Source organism: Chanos chanos, chromosome 8 (assembly GCF_902362185.1).
Source record: "Chanos chanos chromosome 8, fChaCha1.1, whole genome shotgun sequence".
NCBI lineage: Eukaryota > Metazoa > Chordata > Actinopteri > Gonorynchiformes > Chanidae > Chanos > Chanos chanos.
Window position 1 is genome coordinate 33,225,017 of NC_044502.1, and position 25,183 is coordinate 33,250,199.

Below are 25,183 nucleotides of genomic sequence, written 5' to 3' on the forward strand. Positions count from 1 at the left end.
GACTTCCATTAAGTTTGGTTTCTTCAATCAAAATCTGCTTTATAAAATGATAAGAAAAAATATCACAAGAGAATGATCTCAGCTAATGAGGTTCTGTTTCAGCGAGTACACCTGACCTATTTTTATGATTCACGGTGGTTCATTATCTATAGTAGTTTATTATTTATAACTGTTTTTTTTTTTTTTTGCTGTGAATTTTCAAATCCCCAGAGAATTTAAACATCAGCAAAGTTAAACAAAGTTGTATTTTTGATGGACAAAACATTCACTTTTTTGTTTTTCATAACAGCATGCACGTAAGCCTTTGGTACGAACTGGCAATCTTCCCAAATTCATCTCAGTCACTACACCTGTCTGTCGCTCTAATGACCAACATTTACCAAATGGCCTCTGTTGAGTCACTGTAAGTCTACCCTGCCAGCTTAAGTGCATTTACCTGAACTACGATATATTGTACATGAAAATGAAGGAACAGACTGCCAGCACAGACATGGCACACATTACCATTCCCGAGCCCATTTCCTGCTCATCTCTCACCGTGTCTGTGACGCCCTCCACTCAGTGCACTCAGAAATGAACCCCAGGGTTTGGTTTACGTGTATCAAGACAGGAGGATTGAGTGTCTGTTAACAGAGAGATATGTCACTGAGGTTGGATAACAAAGGAGCAGAGCCACCAGCTGTGTGGGATATAGAGACACTGATAGCCTCACCAACTGTGTCGCTCTAAAATACCCAAGTCATCAGAAATGGTTTCAGCATGGCATAAACAACATATTCTACCATTATAATATTCTCATTAAACTTCATGTAGAAACACATGGAATTTTACTGTATGGTTCCACACAGTTTTCCTCCTATTATTTCCCAATTATATTCAAGGAATACAGGGCAGTTTTTCTGATAGTAATAAATTATTTGAAGAACATTGCTCACTGCACTCCCATTTGAACAAGCCGCATCATTATGTCATTCAAAAAATGTTGTCACAATGCACCTGTCATAATGTTTGGCGCTGAGAGTCTGTGGAAATCTTTAGAAAGAATAATTAGCAAAAAACTATCTATTGTAATTTGTATTTTGTAACACTCGTCTCCTTGTCATTGAGTGAATGCATCAGAGACTCATCCTGAGAAACACCTGCATGGTATCACACACTTCTGAACGCAAACAATCTTTTCAAGCTTCAAATTACAGCCACACAGTATGAGATGGTGACAGACTGATTTGTCTTTTGTGAATTTAAGGGACATGCTCACCCTTTTCCCAGAGAAACTGCATATGACGCATGTAGGTTTTATATATTGTAGGATGAAGTGTGAGACTATTCATGACTAACTGTGCTTTTCAGAGCAACAATGCAATTGGAAGATATTGATAAGCCAAGCTCTCAATATAACCATCTAAATGACATTCTGATTTACCATGTTGTAGGAGGTCTGCTGAAAATCAGACAGTGCTGGAGATTGCATTTAATTAATTAAACATTCATTTGTTAATTAATTAGTCAACTGTCAGCTGGCTTGTCACCAGACAAAGGCAGAGAGGACCAGATTGGAGACTACCTGATTTATCATCAAATTCACACAGCCTGTTTGATCTTCTAACTTTCCGCAATTTCGAATCTATGGAAGGATATTGGTAACTGTAACAAACTGATGGATAAATGATTAATTTTCATAGTAATCAATCAATTCCTAGTAGAGTTTTTTACATCATTTGAACTCTATGAGGCATACAGCACTGGATCAATCCACACATTCTAAAAAATTTTTGGAGCAATAAACTCTGCATATGTCTGACATTTGTCATTTTTCTCCCACCCTGTTCCTAGTTCACAGACCCTCACGGGACCTACAACTTTCACTGGTTTTGAACATTCTGAAGGACACATCATCTGAGCTCTCATAGTACCAGCACTGGATCAACCCATCAGAAATCAACAATGATGACGACAACAAATATTCAGAGAAGAATTTATAGTAAGAAGCTCTGTGTCATGTCTGACAATCCCCCTGCCTTTCCAACCCAAACTTCCCAAATGTCGCTATGTAAATTCAGCTTTAAATAAGTAATTCATTGCCTGGGAATGATTCACTTGGTCTGGTAACCACAATGACTTACAAGACACTTGCCTGATATGCTGTTGAAACACTCTGACAGGGGGCATCTGTCTGTGTCAGAGTTAGATTCTAATCTTTGGTCGATTATAAGCACTCTTTACACACACACACACACACACACATGCACTCGTGCACACACACGCACACACACACACACACACACACACACACACACAGGACTGTGCACATGGTGACGTCCATGACACTAAGTGCTGTTTGTTTGAGGAGAACCCTGAGCAGCTGACAAGAAGGTCAGCTTGTCCTTCAGCCATCACAGGGATACAGATTCCTATAGATTACTCATAGCACAATGACTATCATCTACATCCTCACACTTAACATTAACATCTGAACAAAATAGACTCATCACAGCAAAAGAAAGGTTTTTAGTGCAAGCGGAGCACTGATCAATGAGCAATCAAGGCATGTTTCATTCATGCCTGAAATTTTATCCAAAACTAAGAAATTTTTCCCTTTTTTCTTCACGCACGGTTTACTCCCACAAACAAAGTATTTTGGCGATTTTTTACTTTTTTCTTTCTTTTTTCCCCTCTATCTGTCTTCTGTCCATGGGGATTCCACCATCATTTTCTGCTGTAAGCAACCCTTTTCAGCTCAGGCTTTGGTAGAGAGCAAATGTTGCTAAGCGACAGTGAAAGACATATGGCTGCATGCTGCAGTCCAGAGGGACGCCCCAAACCTGCCGACTTGAATGAATTCTTTTAAATGGGATGGTGTCGACAGGCATCTCATAGAAAAACTACAGTGAGGACACTGAAGTGCAAACTAATAACAAAGGACAATTCTGTCTGGAGGAAGACAGAAAAAAAAATATATATGCATATATTTCAACACCAGTTGGACTTTATTTCACGAAAAGATAAGAAAGAAATAATATGTGTTATACAAATAATATCTTCATTTTCTCATCTATTCTTGGTTTTCGTGTTACATGTTCTGAAAACTTGAAATGCTTAGACAGAGCGTGTACTTGCATAGCCTAGATGTTTCCTTACACAGGGATAATCATTTGAGGTGATCTTCGGATACTTTCAAATCATGGACTGTGACTGAAATGTTCATGATGAAAATGCTGTCTCTCAAATACAGTCTCCTGATAAATAACATTGGTGGCTTCTTCAGAGGGTATGTCACACAAATCCAGAATATCAGGTATTGACTATTTGAAATCTAAAGCCATTTGCATCAGCCGCACCGATACAGGGTTAGAGGTGAATACACCTATAGGGCATACTCAATAAAGAATTATGCCTACCGAGGCGTATCTACATCGAAAAATAATGGATGAGGTAGGGGCGAGGAAGTCGTAGAGTTTGCTCCGTCGAATCTGTTATTTTCCGATTTCGGAACACCGTAGAGGGCAGTCTCCCGCTTAAACCATAGCAATTTAGCATAGATTTAGAGAGGTTCTTCATATATTCTGCTCATCCATAATTCAAAATATTAATGTAAAAACTGTAAATAAAAGTTGTGTTGTCGTAGTGATTTGCAGACTAGTCCTTTGGATTGCGTCTTTAGTTCAAACGGTTCGTGGATTGCCCACCTAAAGTAGTCTACAGCATTTCTTAACATCAGACTGTTTGTCTGACATAATCTACTTGTCACTAAAATATTTCGGAACAGAATTTCATGCCTCGCTACGGGGTAACAAGTTTTCATTTCTTAGCCGTATTTGAATGTGAGAAATGGCCTCCGCATTTTTTAAGGTTGTGCTCACTTCTTGGTTCCACTCAAAACTTACTAAACTCATAGCCAAAGTACAGCTATGTTTTGGGGTCAGCCATCAACTTAGGGTTGATGTGAGGATCATGTGAAAGCCCTCATTCATTTCTGATCATTTCTCCTAGGTGATTTAGCGAACCGTTACGTAAACCTATACGAAGAAGCCGTTAGTATTAAGTACTGCTGCTCTTGCTATTATAGGCCTATACATTTCAAGGACTCGGTTAATTTCGAACGATGATTACACTTTTGACTTGATCTATGTTTGAGGTGTCCCGTTATAAGACAACAATGCACACCTGCATTTCCGTAGCCATGGTACAACGTTCATAGAACTTTCATTGTTTCAAGGTCACATTCGCTGAGCATCCCTGGGCCATCTCTGAAACACTGCTGTAATGACATTTGGCACTACCCTTAAGATCGTACCCAATATTATAGCTAGGTCTAAGATAACAATGTCAGCTGTCTCCCATAATGAGAATAATTTTCAAACTGAACTGAAAACTCCACAGTGACATTTCATAAAAAGCTCTTCTATAATGTCATTAGCAACTTTAAATAAAATTGTCATCAAATGATCTGCAATAGAGTGCATAATTTCATTCACAAAGTATTGATGAATCTGGAAAAACTAGGTAGAAATCTCAAATTTGCAAAGATACATACACCCACCCACTCCCTCCACGGCGCGCGCGCACACACACACACATACACACTCACTCACACACACAAAACGATATTGCTTGTCAAATTGCATTGTGGATTGGAGACATCTTGTTCCGTGGGCATACACGTTCTGTTCTTCTGAGTGAAAAACGGACTCTCAAGATCATTCATGCCATTAAGCAGTGAGGATCCAGTTCATTTTGGATCAACACCTGAGAGCTTGCAGATAGCACCAGAGTGGCACTTAATAGGCCTACACCACATCACACACTGCCAGAACCACTACTGCTTTTGATGTCATCTCTTGTTCTCTTCAGTCAAGGTGACAATAGTGGGCTATGCTTAAATGCCAAGGATTAACCCAGTGATCTTGCAGAAATTCAAGATTAATCTCTTCATCCTGTTTTAATTGATTTCACAAAGTGGTGGTAATCCCAAATGTCCAGCTCTGAATAGTCGATACCAGAAGGAGTGGGGCCCCCTTCTTACACTTCTAGACACGACACCAAGAGTGTTGGGTGTGTTCCAGCGTGAATTGACATACTTGTGAAAAACAATATAGACATGCTGTTTTCTGTTCTTCTGCCTGTGTCAAATAATCAACATAGGCACCAGACAAGGGGGACGGCGTTGAACAAACAATCACTAACTAGACCAGCAACAGAAATTAATTTGCTGTCATTCACACTGGCACCCCTCATATTGTGCATGTATTTGTGTGTATGCCAACAAATTGATTTACTGTGAACAACCGCTTCAGCCTCTGCCAACACACAGATGCCTGTCTTACAGGATATTGGAGACATCACATTAAAATTGGTTCAGTTGCAATGCACTTCTCTGAAATTACTGCCAGTAAACACCAAGTTATATTGTCACATATGTCATAGCAAAATGTAAGACTTACTTAACCAAGAGGCTTTTGCAAGACAGTACAACACATTAATCCACAGGCTAATCTGTACAATTTTTTTGTGCGTGATACGTTCATGAGAACTCTGTAAAGGGAATAAAAGGGAAAGTACATCATTGCAATTCTCCGTGGTGTCACATGCTTTGAGACCAGTGTATTTATAGAGTGTTTGAATAATTGATGGTATCTTTGAATGTGGAATGAGGAGCGGGACAAGGTCATGTGATGAGTGGATGACACTTCATGGTAATGAGTTGGCACATTGGACTCTTCTCCCCACTGTGAGGACTTGCTTCAGGGGACTCTTACAGTCCTCTCTCAGATGAGTCAGGCGCTCACTCTTTGCTTCTTCGGCAATTATAAATTATGCATCAATGAGTGATTAATCATTTTGGATTGGTCTGTGTCTGGTCTGTAAAATGCAGGGATAGTCAAATATTTCAATAAATAAAAAATAATTGTTTGGTACACAACATAACTTCTTCAGTTCCAGGATAGCGTAGGCTTTTTGGGGCTCTCCAGTGCTGCGGTACTGGTAGAGACAATGAGTCACTCACAACCTGTAGAAGATAAACACTGAAATGGTTTTTGCGCTTCATATTTTGCACCTGCAAGCCTAAAATTTACTTTATTTGTCACAATTTCACTATCATCTCTAATTGTTAAATTAGATTAACACTAAACAAAATGTGAAAAAGAAAAAGGCTAAATAATCTCTTCAGTACACTACCAGCATTATTTTTCTGGCACAAATCAACAGACATCACGGAACACATAACTAGTCCTAAAAAAAAAACCCCAAAACCTTCAAATTCCTTTAAATTACCTTTTTAAATGAATGCAAATTAGGAAGGGGGCATAGAACATGACACCGTTTTGCATTCATAATAAGATTTGAGGGATTTTGTGAATAAGTGGAAATACTTCTGAGAATTTTCTTTTTTTCAAAAGTACAAAAAGTGGTCTTGTGCTCAGTTCTTTTATGGATCTATCATACCTTTCATCGACATTGGTTGTCAAGCTAAGGACACGGAGAAACTCCTGATGACAGGAGAATGCATAAAACGATACTTAATGACTTCTCAACACGGAGGTTGGTCTCTTTAATGGTCTTCTTCTCTTTGCCGCTTGGCCAGCCTGCATTACCCAATGTCGCTCTTGCCTGTAAAGTCTCAGGAGCTCAGTATCATGTGAGGAGAGTGTACTCTTATCCAGCTTTGTGGTGGAATTTGTAAATAATCTGTCAGTCGACTAATTGTTTGTTTCTTTCACATTTGGGCTGAGTTTTCTCCAACAATGATTTGCAAAACCATGACAGATATGGTAATGCTCCATTTATGCTGAAGTCTTCATCATCATATAATGACATCAAATTCATGAGTTTGACAAAAGGAGTACCCTGGACCAGCTTTCCAAACACAGATTAAGCCTAGGCCAGGAATGGAGATGATTTTCAATGGAAAATACCCATAAAAGTGAAATATAGCCTCACTACCACTCCACACACTCTAAAATGATTACCACAGAGACTAAAGCACTTAAGATACACATCCTTCCCCCTTGCTGATTCAGAGACTTTGTCCCGTCACACAGTAAAAAATATACAGTGTATTGGTCCCTTGGTAAATAGTTTTCTGATTAAGCACACACCTTTCGCCTGTTAGTCCTGGCAGGGAGCCTGAATCTTTGTTCCAGGAGTTTTTCGTGGGCTCACTGCCAGTACCTGAAGAAAAGAGTTCCATGACTGCAGTTTTGCTAACCCATACCCTGGGGGCTCTGTATGGATCTTCAGTCCATTTTACAGATATGACCAATCAATGACTGATCGTCAGCCTCTGGGCCTTTATGCAAAGCTTTTGGACTGGGTCCCTTAGTCCAGAACACAAACAAACATCAGCCCAGCAAGACCAGGCACTGTAGCACTATATCCTCATAAAGTCATTGTTATTATTTTAATAGTGAAAAACGTACAAAGCTTACTATACAGTAGTCACAGTGTGCGTGAATGAGTGCTAATATATTCTTGATGTTGCAGATTTCAGTTTCTAATACTGCATGATGTAATAACAAAGCACACTCCTTCGTCATCTACAACAGCGTCATTACGGCCAGCAGGGAACAAGAATGTTTATCCTGGGGAGTTTGTTACCCCTCCAGAGCATACTCCTGGCTGGGTCTGTAAGCAAATGCATGAGCAAATGCTTTATCTGTTCACTAATACACATAACATGTGCACTAGCAAATGTTTCAGTATGTGAGAGTGATTCCTCTGTGTAATGATAATGTTATTTATATTTAGTCTCTGAAGTATGTAATAACCTCCCATACTATAGCATCTGTTTCACTTCCATTATTGTGAATATTGAACAAAGAGTCAGGAAACACAGATGTCTACATAATGCTTTTTGTTTTATTTGGCATACAGGTATCATAAGAACCAAATGAAGGTGAAAACAGAGAAAGAAACTGCTCCAGCTGAAATACACACAATCACCAATATCAGAGTAACCAGAGACCTTAATATTGGCTGTTGAGACTACTTTATGCACATCTGCCAATTTTTGCATCTGTCAGAATCTCGCCATTTTGGTCACATGTATATATAGTTGCAAGAGCTGTAAGGACCAATGTCAAACTGCGTCTTTCACGACAAGTTTCCTTTTTGTGAAGAATGGATAGAACTAATATTTAGGAATTACAGAGAACCATAACCAAACATAATAGGTCTCTGGTTACATCTGCTATTGAGATATAGACTAATGTTAAACTAAAGAGTCCTTCTCTTCAGTGGACATGGAGCAATGTTAAAGCAGGTTAAAGCTCTGAGGGGTTAAGTTTTGAATGACACATGTATGGTTTCAGAGAAAAGAAGAACCCAAACATTAAAGCATTGCTTTTCTCATTGGTTCAAGCGTTCATTAAGTAACTCTATACTTTTTTTAATTACAGCATTCATCCTAAATAATGGAAATGTTGGGCAATTGGTAGTGTATTCTAGTTCTAAATGGAATAACATTTTGTATACATGACTTCTTCAATTCCAATAGCAGCAATTAGCAATGACAAGTTAAATAAAGTTATACATACAGCAGGAATGAAATGTGCAGCCTCTACTTCATTTATGTATGTGTGTGTGTGTGTGTGTGTGTGTGTGTGTGTGTGTATACACATATCAATATATATATAAAGTATAAGTTAATGTACATTTTATTCCTGTTGTAGGAGTATGGCATGTATTCCACAAAAATAATTAAATTATGGCTTAAACTAACCCTGATATGGCTTCAAAGAGATATGCAAATATCCATCCATGGAAACTGTAGTCTAACAACAATAGCTAAAGGAGTTAAGGAAAGAAGTCATAAAGGGATATGACAGTTTTGAAAGGTTTGAAAGACTAGGGAAATCAAATAAAACCTGAGGTAACCTGAGGTGAAATCTCAGAGTGCAACTCAGTTTCACTTGTGTCCTACCATTTGCCATCAACACACCATCTTGTACCGAATTCTCAAATTTCTACTTTTTTTCTCTTTACATTCTACTAGAAAAATCAGAAGAAAACAAAAAGGAAAGCTGAAAAGGAAGCGAAATCAAATGACAATAATTATAATATTAATAACAATAACATTTAAGAACTGAACTTATTAATATGTCAGTTTTGGCAATGTTTCCCATACACAACAGAAAAAAAACAACTGGTGAGAGGGAAAATAAAACAGGAAAGCAAAATGTTCTGAAAGAGAACAGACAAATATTTTCCAATTCTTTTCTTTTTTTTATCATTTGTATCTAGAAGTACTGTAAGTGGTCTCAACTTTCCAACTTTTTTTTTTTTTTCCTATTTTGGTATCATACAAAATATTCTTAAATATGCAAGACTGTGAGAGATGTAATAACCTTTTTTTAACAGTATTATCATGTGAAACATCCATACCTTGAGAACACAAGGGCTCCTTCTGATGCTTTTAGACAATGCTCTTATATTTACTGCACATACACGAACTTCGGAAGAAGATAACTGCTTCACTAATGGCAGAATAAACACACAATTGTAAAGATTCATTAATACTGAACAAATTCTGAGTTTCAAAAATAATGAGAAGTGGATTTGGGGCTATTATTCAGTGTAGATGTTTGAATTCAATTAGGCCCTGTTGTTCTCAAGGTTGTTAAGTGACAGAAATTAAGTGGAAACCAAAATCAAAAACATTAACAATACACAAATCCAGCACCAAACACACATATGGTACATGGGTATGTTCATTTCCTTTCGGAACCAAAGAACACAGAAAATCTCGGATATGAATGTTAAAGTACATTAGATGTATTTGGTCAAAATCACTACTTTTCATAAAACAGGTATTTGGCAATGTCAACTCCATCACTGAGGAAAGAGAAAAGCAATCAGTATTTCTTAATATCAGCATATGAAAATATATCCCATTTTCACTTGTTAATTTTCCAAACGCTATGTGCTATATTTCTTTAAAAAAGACTTAAGAGGTCTTAAAAGGTCAGCCTTCAAAATACACAGAATGTTCTGAAACTCTAAAATTTGGACAAAATTTAAATCATTAGTGAATACAACTACTGCGAATGACTTTTTGGCTTTGGTTGAAGGTGAGCTAATCTCTTGGCATTTATTGGTTTAGTCATTTCACTAAAACTGCTGTCTTTAAAACGGGAAGACAGCAACTATTCAAACGGATGGAAAAAGAAAGACTACTAATTTTTGAAAGACCATTACTCAAAATGAGAATGAAAACCATAATAACCGCACATCTTTGGATATCACTGGACTTGGTTTTCACAGAGCACTGTATTTGGAGAAATCACGCAGACGGTTACAGACAGTGGAAACTAGCACTGTGCCTCACCAGTCTGAAAAAAGGAGTTTTACAAATATCTTTTTCACAAAACTGAGTCACTAAAGAAACCTGACAAAACAGTTAAAGTCTTCAAAGCAACTGCAGGTTTCCATGACAACAACGCAGCACTGACCTGTTGTTTACTAGTGTTACTCAGCCTCCAGAGACAAAGCAGGTGCACCTTACGCACTGAGGGTGCCAAGAAAGCACTAGAATTATTTATTTCACCAGAACAGGTTTGTGTAACGGTGCTCATACTTTCTTGCAAGGCATTTTTCCCCTCAGTACGCGTTGTCACTTTCATCCAGTTGCTTGCGACGGGATGCTCCATTAAAGAGTATGTCATGTTTTGTGACAAGGCGAGGTCTCAGAACAGAGGCAGGTGTCTAAATATAGTTTTGTCTCCATTTGCATTTTTGTTCTACAGCACCAGTGATAACACCAGTCTGTCGCTGTGCAGCTCCGTGTGACGGTGTCCCGTGTCGCATTTAAAACAGACCTCTTTCTTCATTTCATTTGCTAATTCCGCAATTAATGAGGTAATAGTTGACAGAGGATCAAATCACTGCAGGAGGGCCATAAAGGTGCAGTGGTGAGGACTCAAGTGACAGTAAGCCCGAAACTGAGAGTCAAAAATGCACACAATCATTCTGTGGGTCTGATCACAGGGCTGGAAAGCTGCAGCGCATTGACATTTTTCAAAAACTTCAACACAAGTTAAACAGTGAGGAGACACCAGAGTCACGTATAGTTCAGAAAACTCCTCAGAGAGACAATACAGAGAGGGAAAAAAAAAAAAAAAAAGTTTAGCACTCTGGTGACAGAGTCGACTGGGCTCGGTTTAAACTCTGGCTGTTGTAGCTGGCACAGGACATGGGCACTGGCAAATGAAAGAATAAAAGAAAGAGTGGAGGGGGGCAAGAAGACACCCTTGGCTTTTGGTTGAGGTAGGTATGCTTGACCAGCAGCAAGGCAGGCAAATGGTCACCTTGTTAGCTCTGACATCCTAGTCAGGCTGAGGTAGCTATCTTTGGAGGTAAAGAATTTTGGTGGTGGGGACTGAGACGAGAAGGGGAGAAGGACAAGGCTGCACTGATAATTCCTCCACATCACTGCCTCAAGGCAAAGGTGGTGAAACAATCAAATCCATATGGTTACAGAGGGTGACCAAATGGTCCATCAGTATTCATTCTCTCTGACTAGTTCAAAAGTAAATACAGTATGTATCTATTACTACAACAATCACACAAAGCTAATGTATTTAAGAGGCTATTCTACTCTCACACATCTTAAAAGTTATAGAATCTGGTCCATCATTTAACATGTAAAGGCCTCAAAATGTCTGTATTCTTTTTGACAGAACCTGAAACTCAAGGAACTTGCCATGTTCCTGAATAGAGCAGGAAACTCATGAAATCTATTTTGGTTAAAACGGACTCATCCTTGGTATTAGGAAAATGTTGTTAATTAACAGCTTAATGGGAAAGAGAACAGTTATCAAGACATCTGTAGTTATTTCACCTTCTTTAGTGAACAGCTGGGAAAGAAACATGGTAGAAGTCTCATGTCTATCAAGTGAAGTAATGTAAGGGTTTGACTAAAAGCAAGCTTTGGCTTAAGACTCAGCTAGGTAAATGGTAGCTTATATTTCTAATGGAGATCAGTGGATAAATCTCAACAGATACTCCCTCACAAACATTCAACAACTAGAATTCTGGAGTTAACAGGGAATGGACTTATGTTTACGATGAGGTTTAAACAGTAGGATTTTGCGCTGCCCAAGGATGGTCCTATTAGAAGTTCCTGCTCTTTTGTTCTTGGTATATCTGAGTATGGGGAGGTTGACTGCTCTCTGCTGTAGGCAGACTGTGGATAAGGCTTTGGTGGGCAGTGCAGAATGGAGGAAGTAACAATGCAACCTATAGGAGAAAGGGAGGTGGGTGTGGTCTAGGTGAGGCTACTCAGCCCATGCCTGTGCCAGGGTTGCTCGGCTGTTCCTCAATGAGGACCTGGCATTGTGCCATGGCAGACTGGCACTCTGCTGGCCTCCCCTGGGTGGAGCCCACTCTCTGTGAATGGCACATAAAAAGGAGTGGTTAATTATGCTAACATTTTATTGCAACATTATTTATTGCAACACAATTTATGGTGCAATTAAAGGTATTTACATGAGTGATTTGTGCATGAGTGTGTGTGTGTGTGTGTGTGTGTGTGTGTGTGTGTGTGTGTCTCACCTGAGGCATTAGTTCTATGGCCTCAGTGGTGCGGATCAGGCCTTCTTTAGGAACACCGTCCCTTTGTCCTGTCTGTTCTGTCTGTCCCCTCTGTGGTAGTGTCCAGTTGTTCTGAGTCCCCTTCCTGCAGAGGAAACTGAGCACATCCAGACAGGCACGAATTCATTAGGATCAACACCAACAGTCTGCACAGGCCTTTACAAAATCCTATTAGACATCTCCATATTAAATAAGTTTTGTCTGAGGGTCTTCATACGAGGAGAGGCCTCACCTGCGGCGGTATCCGAACATGAGAAACAGCACGCAGAAAATGATGCAAGCCATGCCAATGTGGATGCCAACCACAATGCCAGTCATAGAGCTCTCACCATCTTGTCTGCAGTCACACAGGCTTTGCCCACCTGCTCAAACACAGACATGATAAAAAAAAAAGAAAAAAATAATATTGTAACGAAGCTATTCTGCATACCTCTCAGGACTCCTACAGATAGTTCAAAGTATATTAATTAACACATCCACTGACCTGGAGCTTTGCTGATCTAGCTTCATCTGTCTGACATAAACCTCATTTAAATAAACTTTAAATTTAATTTATAGTACGTGTTGCCTCGGTTTTATGTCTGTAATATCCCAGTGAAAACACTACGCGCTTTGAATCGCCGGACACTAGAAACATTGCAGTATTGGAGTGTGACCACATTGCCAGATGTGTTGTTTTAGATAAAACTCACCATTGGGATAAGAGGCACTTTAAAACCCAGAGCTGGGATAAGAGGCACTTGGTTAAGCAATGTTGTTAGTGCTGTATTATTACTACATGAGCCACTGTCTTTGTATTTGTACACGGACTAGAAAAAGACCATATTCAAGTAAACAGGCTGTTAATGGTTCTCCCACTGATTAAACCAGCCATAAAGAGCACTCTGAGGTGCATTTAATTTCACGTGAGAGAGCCTGTGGGTGTGTGTGTGTCCTCACAATGTACAGTATGTGTGAACAGATGCAATTACTGCACTCAGCTCTCCACAGCCCCCTGGTGGAGCAGAGACTACATTACCGCACACCAGTTGACATGATAATAACTGCCTGTTGTCCAGACTATAATGTAATGCTTAAGAAGATTATATATATATAAAAAAAAATATAACACCATAACATTATGCGTGATAGAATGTTGTTTGTATCTGCAACTCACCAGAATTTGTTTTGCCACTGCTGCCAGTCTCAGCAAGGGAAACCAAACGCTTATTGCTGAGACTGTCTCCGTTACCATTGTAAGCAACCAACTGTATTTCATACACCGCTGCAGGTTCTGAAAGAGTTTTGAATAATCACATTTACAAAAAGAGCTTCATTTAGGAGTCCCTTAATGTAAAACATGGATGATCTGTAAAACTGGTAATGTGTTTCTGAGTGAGAGAGTGAGTGAGTGAGTGAGTACGTGTGTGTGTGTGTGTGTGTGCGGTACAGTGTTATGTGTTGACGAGACTGACCGAGGTGTGAGATGGTGTGTGTGTTGATATGACAGGGCAAACGCTCCTCTCCAGTGAACTGCTCCTGCGGAACCACACGGTAGGAGAGTTTAAAGCCCTCCACCTTCCCTGGTTTACTAGGCAACTCCCAAAACACCTGCATGGCTGTGCTGTTCAGCACCTTAGTGAAGAAACTGGGCATAGAGGGCACTGGAGGACACACAGAGAGGTAAAGATTAATTCGTCATGAAATAGACAATCCCATAAAAGAATTCACAAAATTTAATTCAGTTTGCTGACAGCTCAGTACATTTTGAGATATGTTTCAAACTTTTAATCAAGAACTGAGAGCTTATTCTCTATTGCTCTTGGCGGATGATTTGTGATTCACTTGGAGCACTGACTGGTTTTCACTGAATTAATACCAGATCTACAGTTACAATTTACAATTTGGTATTTCGCAGACGCTTTTAGCTAGATCATTCTCTTAGAGCTAATAATCCATGTTTCTTCCACTTTTCCCTTAATATTGTTGAGCAGTGAGGTTTCTGCATAAATTACCCACCTCCCCCTAAGGTTGTGGCAATGACAGTGTTGGACTGCTGGCTGGCTCCCAGAGGAGAGTAAGCTTTGAGGTAGATAGAATAGGTGGTGGCAGGTTCCAAGTTGTTGAAATCATGCTTAAAAGTGGTTTTACTGACAGCTTCCTGTAGCTCTTTACTGTCAGGTTCTGCGAGTAAAAGAAAAAAAACAAAAAAACAAAAGTCATTCATCGGAGACAGTTTAGCTGTTTTTGACATTCCTAACAACTCCTAGATTAGAAGCTGCAATCGGCGTTTGCTGCTGCCTCCCCTCAGCTGCCTGCTCTCACCTCCTAACATGCGGATATGTAGAACGTATCCAATGATTCCATCTGTGATTTCAGGGGCTGGCTGGGCCCAGCTTAGCTGCAGGGTGGTAGGGGAGAGTGGAGTGGCCTTCAGGTCCTGGGGGGCTTCAGGTAAGTCACTGGACATGGATACGGCCAGTCGCGCGCTAGCCTGGTTTGTACCGGCGCTGTTTTCTGCTATACACTGATATATAGCTTCATCTTCAGAGGTGATACGTGTCACAGCCAACGTACTGGGAAAAACATGATAAGATTAATATGCAAAAATTTCCAAAAGTTCCATTTTGTACTGCTTGTTTAAAATACATTTTTCTTGATTTGGTCTGTTAAACTTTGTGGAATTGCTTGGTAACCGTTAAAATTGGTTAAGGCAGGGATTTATGAAGTGGGCAGTTCTCCTTCCTGTAATGTACTAGAATTTGCCCTGTTGTACCTGTTATTGTTAGTGAGTTTGACGTTGTCTCCTGGAGTAAGAATCTTGCCATTCTTTAACCAGATCAGATGGGGCTCTGGGACACCCTGAGCCAAGCAGGTAAACACCGCACTGCCCCCTACTGGCTTAGACACAGACTGCGGCCACTGCAGGAACTCAGGAGGAGCTGTGATACAGATAGAGTATACATCAACAATGCTGTCTGCTGAAACAGAAGGGTGCAGTTCTGAAACAGTCCAGTAGGTGACATCAAAGTCTAAGTCTCTCTCACAGACTGACCATGAGTTGGATATAATTAATGAAACTGGGGGGACAAAGAATGCAAGCACCCTTTAATCCACCTAAAAAGGGAGGGGGGGATGCAGAGGTAGCATACATTTTTTAAAGCAAGTGGAAATATAGGATCTACATTACAGATGAACCTCACACTAAATACAGTTTCTTAACAAAGTGCAGTTGAATCTGGTGATCACAGAGGAAGATCTGTTCTCTTTTTTCTTTTAGAAGGTAAAGCAAAGAGTGTGAGCCCAGAGGCCACCCCTGAATATAGATCTGCAAAACTTGGAAGATGATTGTGAGCACAGAGGATGTTCTATAATGAGCAGAACTCAAAAAAGCAGGATTAGCACTTAAGTTAGTGATGTACGACTGGCCATCTCTGACATTTTAGGGGCCAGATGCAGGATTATTGTAAAGGGACAATGGCCCTGGACATAAATACATCCTGGTCCTTGTAAAAAAAAAAAAAAAAAAAAAAAAAAAAAAAAAGAGGGCTTTGGACAGACCCATTGTTAGGGCTCTAAGAGGACGGTCCAGTCAGAGTGAGCAGAAACAGAGCAGGCGGAGGGAGAGAGATGGAGTGAGGCAGGTTTGAAAAGGAGTCATTAATCAGCCGTAGGATGGATTTTATTACCCCTCTTCTCAAGCCTCAGGGCAAAAGGCCAAAATCTCTTTTTTTTTTTTAAGGGGAAGAAATCATTTTCTGTGTTTTATATCTTCAACTATTTATTCTGGACCCAAAGCACAAACCCAAATCTGGAACTTTGTCATCACACTGCACCTAGCCCTTCCTAGCTTTTCGTTTTATCTCAGTTATCAATATTTCTATCTTGTCTGATATCGCAAAGGTTGAATGCACAAATTCAAGAAATATAAGAAAAATCTGTGATTTTACAATAAACTCTCACACACATAAACACATAAGACATAATGTATAGCATCAAACTGTCAGTTTGCGCTGGCTCTGCCTTTCATCATAGAGACTTTTCTAAAGTTTACCCAAGGCTTCAGTCTGACATTAATGCACCCCACATCTCCCAGCTCATGGAGGACCTGTGAGTACTGGCTGACCTATAGGGTCATGCTCATTGTTGGTGTATCTGCAGATGGTGCGCTGTCTATGGAACCCCTCCCTCCAGACTAGTGTGCAGAGTGCGAGTGCTACGCACCAGAAGTGCAGGTCTGCTTGTTTACCCAATACAGACAGATAGATAGACCCATTGTGAACATCAATAGGGGCCCCTCCAGGCAGCTGAAGAGACTAAAACTAAATTGAAGAGCAAATACCATTGAGACTTTGGGTCTGTGTGAGTATGTGAGTAGAGTAAGATGTGATTGAAGAGGAGTATATGTGTGCGTGCGTGTGTGTGCGTGTGTGTGTGTTTAATAAATCTATTCAATCCAAGCCGTGCTCTCCTCAGCTCTCAAGTGTACTTCACACTTGAACTTCACAGAAACGCTTTTCTGAAGAGGTGAGCGTTCAGGCAAACAGAACCATAATGGGTGAAACTGGGGGAAAGATGATTTTTTTTTCCCAACAAAGCTGCAAGTGTCTTTCCAATTCTTGGTTCTGTCAAGCATAATCACTACAGAGGACTAAGCAAAAACACCTTTGAGAACTTAAGCTCTTCAATGAGTGGGGTTTATTAATTTTTTTTGGTGAATATGAAAATGCCTGAGAATGGTGATGCCTTAGCATTAAGCTGTTGTGTAAACACAATGGCTCCATCATCCCTTTGTGTCCCATTCTAGCCTTCACCATGAACTTGACTGTCACCCACGGACCGACTGCCGGCTGCGACCAGTGACATCGTAGTCCCAAAAGACCCGTCTGACAGGGCCAGAATATGGCCAGCCCCCAGCCTATCACGGGACATCAATCTTTCCCCGCTAAACCCCAAAAGACTCTCTGCAGCACCCTCCCCCCCCGCCCCCCCCCTGTATCCCAGCCGCCCACCCCCTCCCGACATGCTCCACCCAGGACCTGCCCCCCACTCCTCTCTCACATCATTTCCTTAGGGCCTGCTGAGAGAGGGTCAGAGGTGAGAGGTGAAGGGTGATCCTTCACTGAGACAATTATTCCTCCATCCCCCTCAGTCACTGCTACGCTTTCATTCTCTCCCTCTTATTATCTCTCCACCCTCTCCACTGCCTGCTGCATTTCACTCATGCTCCCTCCTTATCGCCCACATTTTTCTCCAATATCTGATATACATGTTGATAAATGTTGATATACATTGCTCACTATCCACTCACTATTGGCTACCCTCTCTTTTGTTAGAAAACCTCACTTACTTTACCAATAACCAATCTCTCTTACTCCACCCCCCCCCCCCACCCCCCCACAGATGGACATCCTTTGTCTCATCCTGACTTGTATCTTGCAGGGTCAATTGGGTCACCACACATATGCTGTGCCTGGGGTCCCACACAACAGCCTTCAGTCCCAAATAAGCATGACCGGACTGGGCCAGACAGGGTCAGACAGTGGTGCATAATGGTTCTGCCCTGGACTGTGTGAAAGGCCAAAAATCCCCATTATCATATTCTGCCGTATGCAGATGAGACGCTGTCTGGCTTTAAACTTGACGAGCAAAAGCATACATAAAGTGTTCAAGTTCAAGGGCAGCTTACTAACTTGTCACAGGTCTCAGAACACTCTCCCAGATGGTGTGATGTGTCAGCCAGACAGATGTAGCAGATATTTGGCGTTTAGCATTGACTTGTATAAATGTGAGATCAAAATATGGACATGTATTAATATTAATGGTGGGAACGTGGTCAACATAGAAGAGAGTGAATTTTAAAAGGGAGAGAGTGAACGTGATATATACTCAGCACAGCCTAAACATTCATCAAAACAAGTTAATAAAAATAAGAGCCGGATGTTCCAGATCTTGCAAAAACTAAAAAAAAACAAACATGTTACTATTGGGTGAAAAGAAATGCATTGTTATTGGATGAAATGTATGCAGATTATAGATTAATAAGTAACCTCAAAAACCTTTTGTTTTATCGTCATTCTCAAAATGACTGTGGTGTCTGATACTGGGCATGTTAGTACAGTGGTTTTTGATTGTTTGTTGGGATTGTTAGCTGTGGATGATAACAACAAAAAAGTCATGAGTTCCAAGTGTGTTTTAGTCCACAGTTATTTTTTTTTCATTGTCTGTGTTCAGAATGCGTTTGGTTCGATATACAACTCATGCAGAGAATGAGGGCCTAAAAAGCACAGCATTGGATCAACACCAGAAAGACAACGGTGGTCAGGTCTTTTGTTTCCTTTTTCAAAGTCAATCAATAAACTAATGAACACATCGGACTGCCCTTCCCCCAGAAAGACCGAAGACGGTTACTGACTGTGAGAGGGATAGAGGTGAGTATCGATATATTGAAAAAGGCTCTGCAACCGAAGTGTGTGTGTGTGTGTGTGTGTGTGTGTGTGTGTACCATATTTTGCCCTTAACCCTAAAATGAACAGAGTAAGCTGTATGTATTTGTTAGATTTCAAATTGACAGTTTACACAAATCATATTTACGAATATTGTTTGTTATCTGGCATCGTGCCTTCTCATTGACCTAACTCGGTTCTGATATTCCTCCTCAACACAGACAGTGGCAGCTGAGAGATAAATAAGCAGCGGATAGGGGCATAGCAATTTCAGCTGGGAGCCCATATAGACCATTATCAGAGTCCAGCTGGAGCCCAGCACAGCACATTCATTATAAGATGGGAGTCAGAAACTCAGATCAGCTGAGCACAGGACCTAAACCCCCTTTGCTAGGGGGTCAGAGGTCATAGGGGGAAGGGTGTAAACTGGCCCTGAGGTCACGGCCAAACCTAGCCTAGGTTAATCTAGTCTGGCCTGCTCTAAATTCACTGCCCCCATTTCATTAATCCTCATCAACCTATCAGTGTGTGTGTGTGTGTGTGTGTGTGTGTGTGTGTGTGAAAGAGAGAGAGAAAAAATGTGATTTGGGTAGGCTGCTGTAAAACTAGACAAGAGCATTTTATCACAAATTTTAAACTGGCTTGAAAAAGCTGAGCTTATAAAATTGAAGCTAGTTTTAAGCCCCACATTGTGAATGAGGATGATAATGAGTGAGATAGAATTAGTAACAGAAGTGATAAAAGCAGAATCAGAGAGCACAACTGCAGCTGAATATATAACTTGAGCCAGTATGGATCAGAGCGATGTGACATCAGCAACAACACATGTTAAGGGAATGACTTTTTTTTTTCTTATTTTGCTTTTTAAAAAATGTTTCATAGTTACCCACTGATAATTCAAAAAACGCTTACATACAAAATGTGATTCTGGTAACTAACTAAAGCTACTGATCTAGTTTTAAAAGTGCAGGAGGGGCTACAGGCATAGAAATGGCAAGGAAGAGTAGGAGGAGAAGAAGAAGATGATGATGATGATGATGATGCTGAAGAAGAAGAATACAGAAAGAGAGAAAGAACCAAAATGATAGAACTAACAATAAGAAATAACTTGAAAAGTATCACTTTAAGAATTAATATCTCAGAAGAAATCTGACTACATACTGAGTGAACGAGTCCTGCTGCTCATTATAAGATTCTCTGTTCCAAATCATCAAATTCATTATTTGTAGATATTATGGAGTGTGTGATAAAAAAAAAAAAAACGCTATGTACCATCAGTGTTTTCAAAAAACAGATAACCCTTGTGTGAGGCTTTTGAGAGTAGGTAATGGAGCCATAAAAATCAATTTCACCTCTTTATCACTGTGCATAATCCTGTCTGCTCTCTGTCAGATCAGATCCACCGCTCAGAAAAGCTTTGTGCATTACATGTCTTACAGCAGTACTGAATATGCAATACAGATGTTCTTTTTTACGACATGTCAGGTGGGCCCAGGCAATTTTTGGAAAATTTTCAGGTAACATACCTTGTACCACCAATCTGCCCAACGCGGTACGTCTCATCCTGGTGCCCGGGCGGTTGGCAGAGCACACATACACCCCAGAGTGCTGCAGGGACACATCTGAAATCATCAGATTCCCTGTGCCAAGCACCTGGATGCCCTCCACTCCGATGGAGCGCCCATCTGAGGCACGAAGAGGAAAGCACACAGGGTTGTCATGATTAAAATCGACCCGTTTAAAAGGACAGCGACTGAATGCAAAAGCCTGTAAACATGCGTGTAATGTCAGGACAATGAATTAAATCTGTTCCTTTAAAGAAAGCATATGGCTTAAAGGGATGCATTTTGATAATCAATGGAAATGAATAATTGATATAGGCAGTGGTATTGACATGTCATCTGAAGATGAAACTCTATAATTCAACTGCCTCCCACTTGTCCATAATCCTATTTGGTTGTTTCAACAGTCAACCAGTCTCTCACAGTAATATTAGATGGATCTCTGTGAGTTTGTGCCACAGTGTAGTGTATTGATATGCAGGGAATAGATGTGACACTTTTGAAAATGCGGAAGTGGAGTTTTAAAAACATATGTAAGATGTAGATTTAGATCTAACCTAATCTACTCCAAGACACAATGGGCCGCGGGTTGCCCGTGGCGATGCATTCCAGGATGGCTGTCTGATGGACGGTAATGGTCAGGTTCTGAGGACCCGAGAGGATCACAGGCTCCTTGTAACGACGAGGTGCTGCCACTGCATGGAGGAGAAAGAAATCAAATGTGAGGGAGAAGGAAACATTTATTCAGCTAAAATTTGGACGGTAAGGATGGACCTGTTTGTCTCACCGGTAACAGAGAGCAGGGCCTCGTGGCTGTAACGGGTGTTGGCGATGTTTTGGGCCACGCAGCGGTAAAGTCCAACATCTGCCCGCTGCACCCCAGTGATGTGCAGAATGCCTGTGGGGAGCAGAGTGTACCTGAAAAAGAAAGAGAAACCGGTCAGCGTACAATAAAAAAAAAAAACAAAGCATGTGTGTGCATATGTGTATGTGTGTGTGTGTGTGTGTGTATCTTTTTAAATGTTTAAACCTGGTATTATCAGTGTTGAGTGTGGTTCTGTTCCTCTCCCAAATGATGGTGGCCTCAGGGATTCCGTTTACTGCACAGTGGAGTCGGGCAACCCCACCCTCATCAACAGTCATTGACTCAGGATGAATGTGAAACTTTGGCAGAGCTACAACAGAGGCAGAGAAACGTATGCTTAAAACCCATCTCCTATGAGCCTGAAAAGCATCACTAAGGCATCCACAGCTAGAGTATTTTGATTGGCTCACAGTATGTTCCTTACAACCTGGAGATTTGGTGATCAATAATGGAAGTGGATTTCTTTCAAACAAAAGTGTATACCCATGGTAACCTCTAGCCTGATGAGAATAACAGCTTAGCATGTGAGACCAATAATTTGCTGGTTTATCCATCTAACACCTATTCTAAAGCCCTCTGGTTTTATTTGACCATAGGGAGGAGTGGAAAAAGTGTTGAATGAGCTTAAGGCAGCTGGCTATTTAAGTGAAGGTTTAGACTACAGGAAGTTATTAATGTTCTAATCCTAAAGAGGAGCAGAAAGCAGAGAGCAGAGAGAGAGGGGGAGATGGAGAGAAAGAGAGCAAGAGAGAGGGAGAAGGGAGAGAGGTAGAATTGGAAAGGAAAGGAAAGAATTAAATGAAGACTAGGTACAATCAACTGAATGACAAAGATAAAAGCATGTTTTGACCACAGTTAGTCCATAAACACTACCTTGGTCCAGCACATAAGATTTACCTCCAACATTATATTACACATTCCTCATTCCCTCCTCGATCTTATATTGCTCATCTTTCTCAGTGAGCTATAAAGTCAAAATGACAGAGTTACTAAACTGAAACTACAGAATTGTTCCGCTGAAACACATTATCAGACCAACATAAAACCGTGTATCTGTATTTCAGCCCAATGAGGAATGAGACTGCGCCTCCTCCACATTAGTTTGGTGAGTTTACACAGAGCCGACTCAGGCCACAGAGGTCCATAATGTGCACTCTGATACCCGTCACAGATACTTACACGCCAGTTGGACCCGGGCTTTGCGGCTGATCAGCATGCCGTAACGGTTCTGCGCAGCGCAGTCGTACTCTCCAGCATCCGTCTCGTTGCTCTCTCGACGTTTCTGGAAGTTGTGAATGAGGAGCGTGCCGTTGTCCAGTATGCTGACTCTCTGTCCAGTGGGAATGGGCACGCCGTTCCTACGCCATGTCACTGTAATAGGACCCTCACCTTCCACCTGACAGTCCAGCATCAGGGGGCGATCCCTCACAGCTATGATATCATTGGGTTCCTTAATGAAGGCCAACTCTGAGGACCTGCCCAAATCTGAGAGAGGGGAATAGGGAACAGAATAGTCATGGACTTTTCAAGACAACTCCCAGCTCGTTGAATTGATTTAATGGACAGAGATTCTTACGACTGTGACTGGTGGACGTTGACAAGTCTCGGGTGGATGATCGTGGAGGAGAAAACGATGGCAGTACAGGGGTGAGGTCTGCTTTGAAAGGATGAGGATGGGTATGGAATGATGGAAGTTGATGATGGCCATGGAATATGATGAAGGCGATCTGATGTCAGCTAAAACACATATCAAAGACAACATGAACGACCCGTTTGTGATTTCTCGGAGCAAATGACAGATATGACCACAGTAACACGAGACCCCTAAAGATGCAGGGACTGCCTCTTACATTGTCCCTTCCTATAACTCTAAAAACACCTAATCCCCCATAAGAATATAGCCTTCCAGTAGAGCTGAGAGCAGTGTCATTTAGCTGGTTAAGTCAGAGGGTGAGTCAGAGGGCTTAGGTGGTCCAGCTCTATAGTTTAGCTTTATGGAGCCATAAAGGATTTAAAGACTTGCTCTTTATGACTCCCTTTTATAATTGGTCCAAGAGAAGGGAATGATGGGCTCACATTACTATAAATGATCGGAGAACATGCCAGAACACAATAAAGAATGTACTGACTTCACTTATCATTTGTCACTCCAGAATTACAGCAAATCAGTAAGATTCTGCTGGTGGACCATAATACTGGGTCTGTAGGAAATGATGAATGTGGGAGAAAGACAGGTGCTGATGGGTAATGTATATAGTAGGAAGATACAGAGAAAATGCCATTAATTATTTGACACTTATATGATCATCTGCTCATCTCATGGAAAAACTGAAGTGATTTGGATGGTTTAAAGGAATCAGGGCTCATAAAGGTTTCAAAAGTAGCTATTCTCTGGACGTGATCTCATAAAGTAACTGTCTCCTTTTGTATGTGATCTTTTTCTTTTTGAATGCAAGGTAAACACATTTAGTCATCATCAAGTATAAATCTCTCTCTCTCTCTCTCTCTCTCTCTCTCTCTCACTTGGCTCATCCATCCGTGTTATCCAGCAGCCATCATCCTCATTTGCTTAATAGCACCTTGATTACAGCTGAATATAACTGGTAGTAATTAGAGATTCTGAAAGGTTTGTCAGTACCCACTGGAATCAGATTCGGTCAGATTACACTACAATGTCCTGCACCTCACAAGGCAATGAAAACTTTAGTCAACTGGGACAAAGCAAAGAGCATGAAACCCTAACTCATTGCCACAAAATTCAGGGCTAGTAAAGCAACAGGACTAGGCATCTGCAAGAAAACTGGACCCACTGCTGAGACCGCTGGTGACAGCTTCATTCTCATGGGAGGCCACTGGATGTTAGCATGAAAAATTTTGAGACAACAGCGCATGAGGGGGCCCATGGAATGGCTGAAGAGGGTCTGTTTACATCCCATTTTTTTTCTCAGTGAACTTGCACTTGACTTTGCCAGCCTGATTGATAGCTCTGTTAGCACCCTCCACACCCCACCCTTCAACCCCGAAACAGCCGCACAATAGTGTCGAATGCCATGGAGCCATTGAAGCAGACAGAACTGCAACAATGTAAGAAGTGGGGAGGAAGGCCGAGGAGAGGATAGTTGTGCCGGGGTGGGGGGTAGACCACTGATAGCACCCCATCTCCGACAACACCCCCTCCCCCCCGACTCAGTCTCTCCAGCCACCCACCCCCCGCCCCCCATTCTGAGGGGACCATCTGCCCCTTTCTACGACCTCTTTGCCCCGCCCCTATAGTGCCCTCCCCCACTTCTTTTACTTGAACTTGGAGGTGACTTTCCCATGCCACTCTATCACTCAAACTTTGCCCCTGTCCCTTTGGCGCTGTCATGCCCGTCCCCCCATTCTCTTCTCTTTTTTGGGGGAGCCCTGTGCTCTGTGATTCACAGGCCCAGACCCCTGACCACATCCAATACCCCTGCACCCCAACAACTCTTTCTCTCAGCTGCTACCAAAAGACTTTGCAACAAAAACATTGCATTCGCACTTGAACTTGAACGCACTGAGACGTGAAATTGAGCCTTTTTCACCCACACTATATGTCTGATGTCTGGACTCGTTGACCCCTCTCCTATCACTGCTACCAAAAACACAACACCATCATCATCATTACCTCCAGCTCCATACCTACAACTATTCCACATTATACCTCCGTCAGCCACAGTCCAGCAACTTTGTTCATCTGGCCCGTAGTTTTCTAACATCTG

General features: G+C 41.2%; 1 protein-coding gene across 1 annotated transcript; it reads right to left on the reverse strand.

Annotated features, from left to right (window-relative positions):
* Window positions 1–12,276: 12,276 nt before the first annotated feature.
* On the reverse strand, window positions 12,277–23,976 carry LOC115819622 (immunoglobulin superfamily DCC subclass member 3). The gene is made up of 14 exons (XM_030783126.1): window positions 23,964–23,976; window positions 22,620–22,925; window positions 21,606–21,750; window positions 21,363–21,493; window positions 21,133–21,270; window positions 20,540–20,698; window positions 15,344–15,509; window positions 14,893–15,143; window positions 14,587–14,751; window positions 14,043–14,231; window positions 13,745–13,861; window positions 12,821–12,950; window positions 12,550–12,685; window positions 12,277–12,384 (listed from the first exon to the last, which is right to left on the reverse strand). The coding sequence occupies exons 1-14, from the start codon at window positions 23,974–23,976 to the stop codon at window positions 12,277–12,279; spliced, it is 2,154 nt and encodes a 717-aa protein (XP_030638986.1).
* Window positions 23,977–25,183: the final 1,207 nt, after the last annotated feature.

What these genes read in the sequence shown, in the direction of transcription:
- LOC115819622 (XM_030783126.1), bottom strand. An exon ending in GGCCCTGCTCTCTGTTACCG is followed by an intron (nt 21,271 to 21,362) that starts GTGAGACAAACA and finishes TCCTCCATGCAG; the next exon opens with TGGCAGCACCTCGTCGTTAC. An exon ending in GGGCAGATTGGTGGTACAAG is followed by an intron (nt 15,510 to 20,539) that starts GTATGTTACCTG and finishes TCTGTATCACAG; the next exon opens with CTCCTCCTGAGTTCCTGCAG.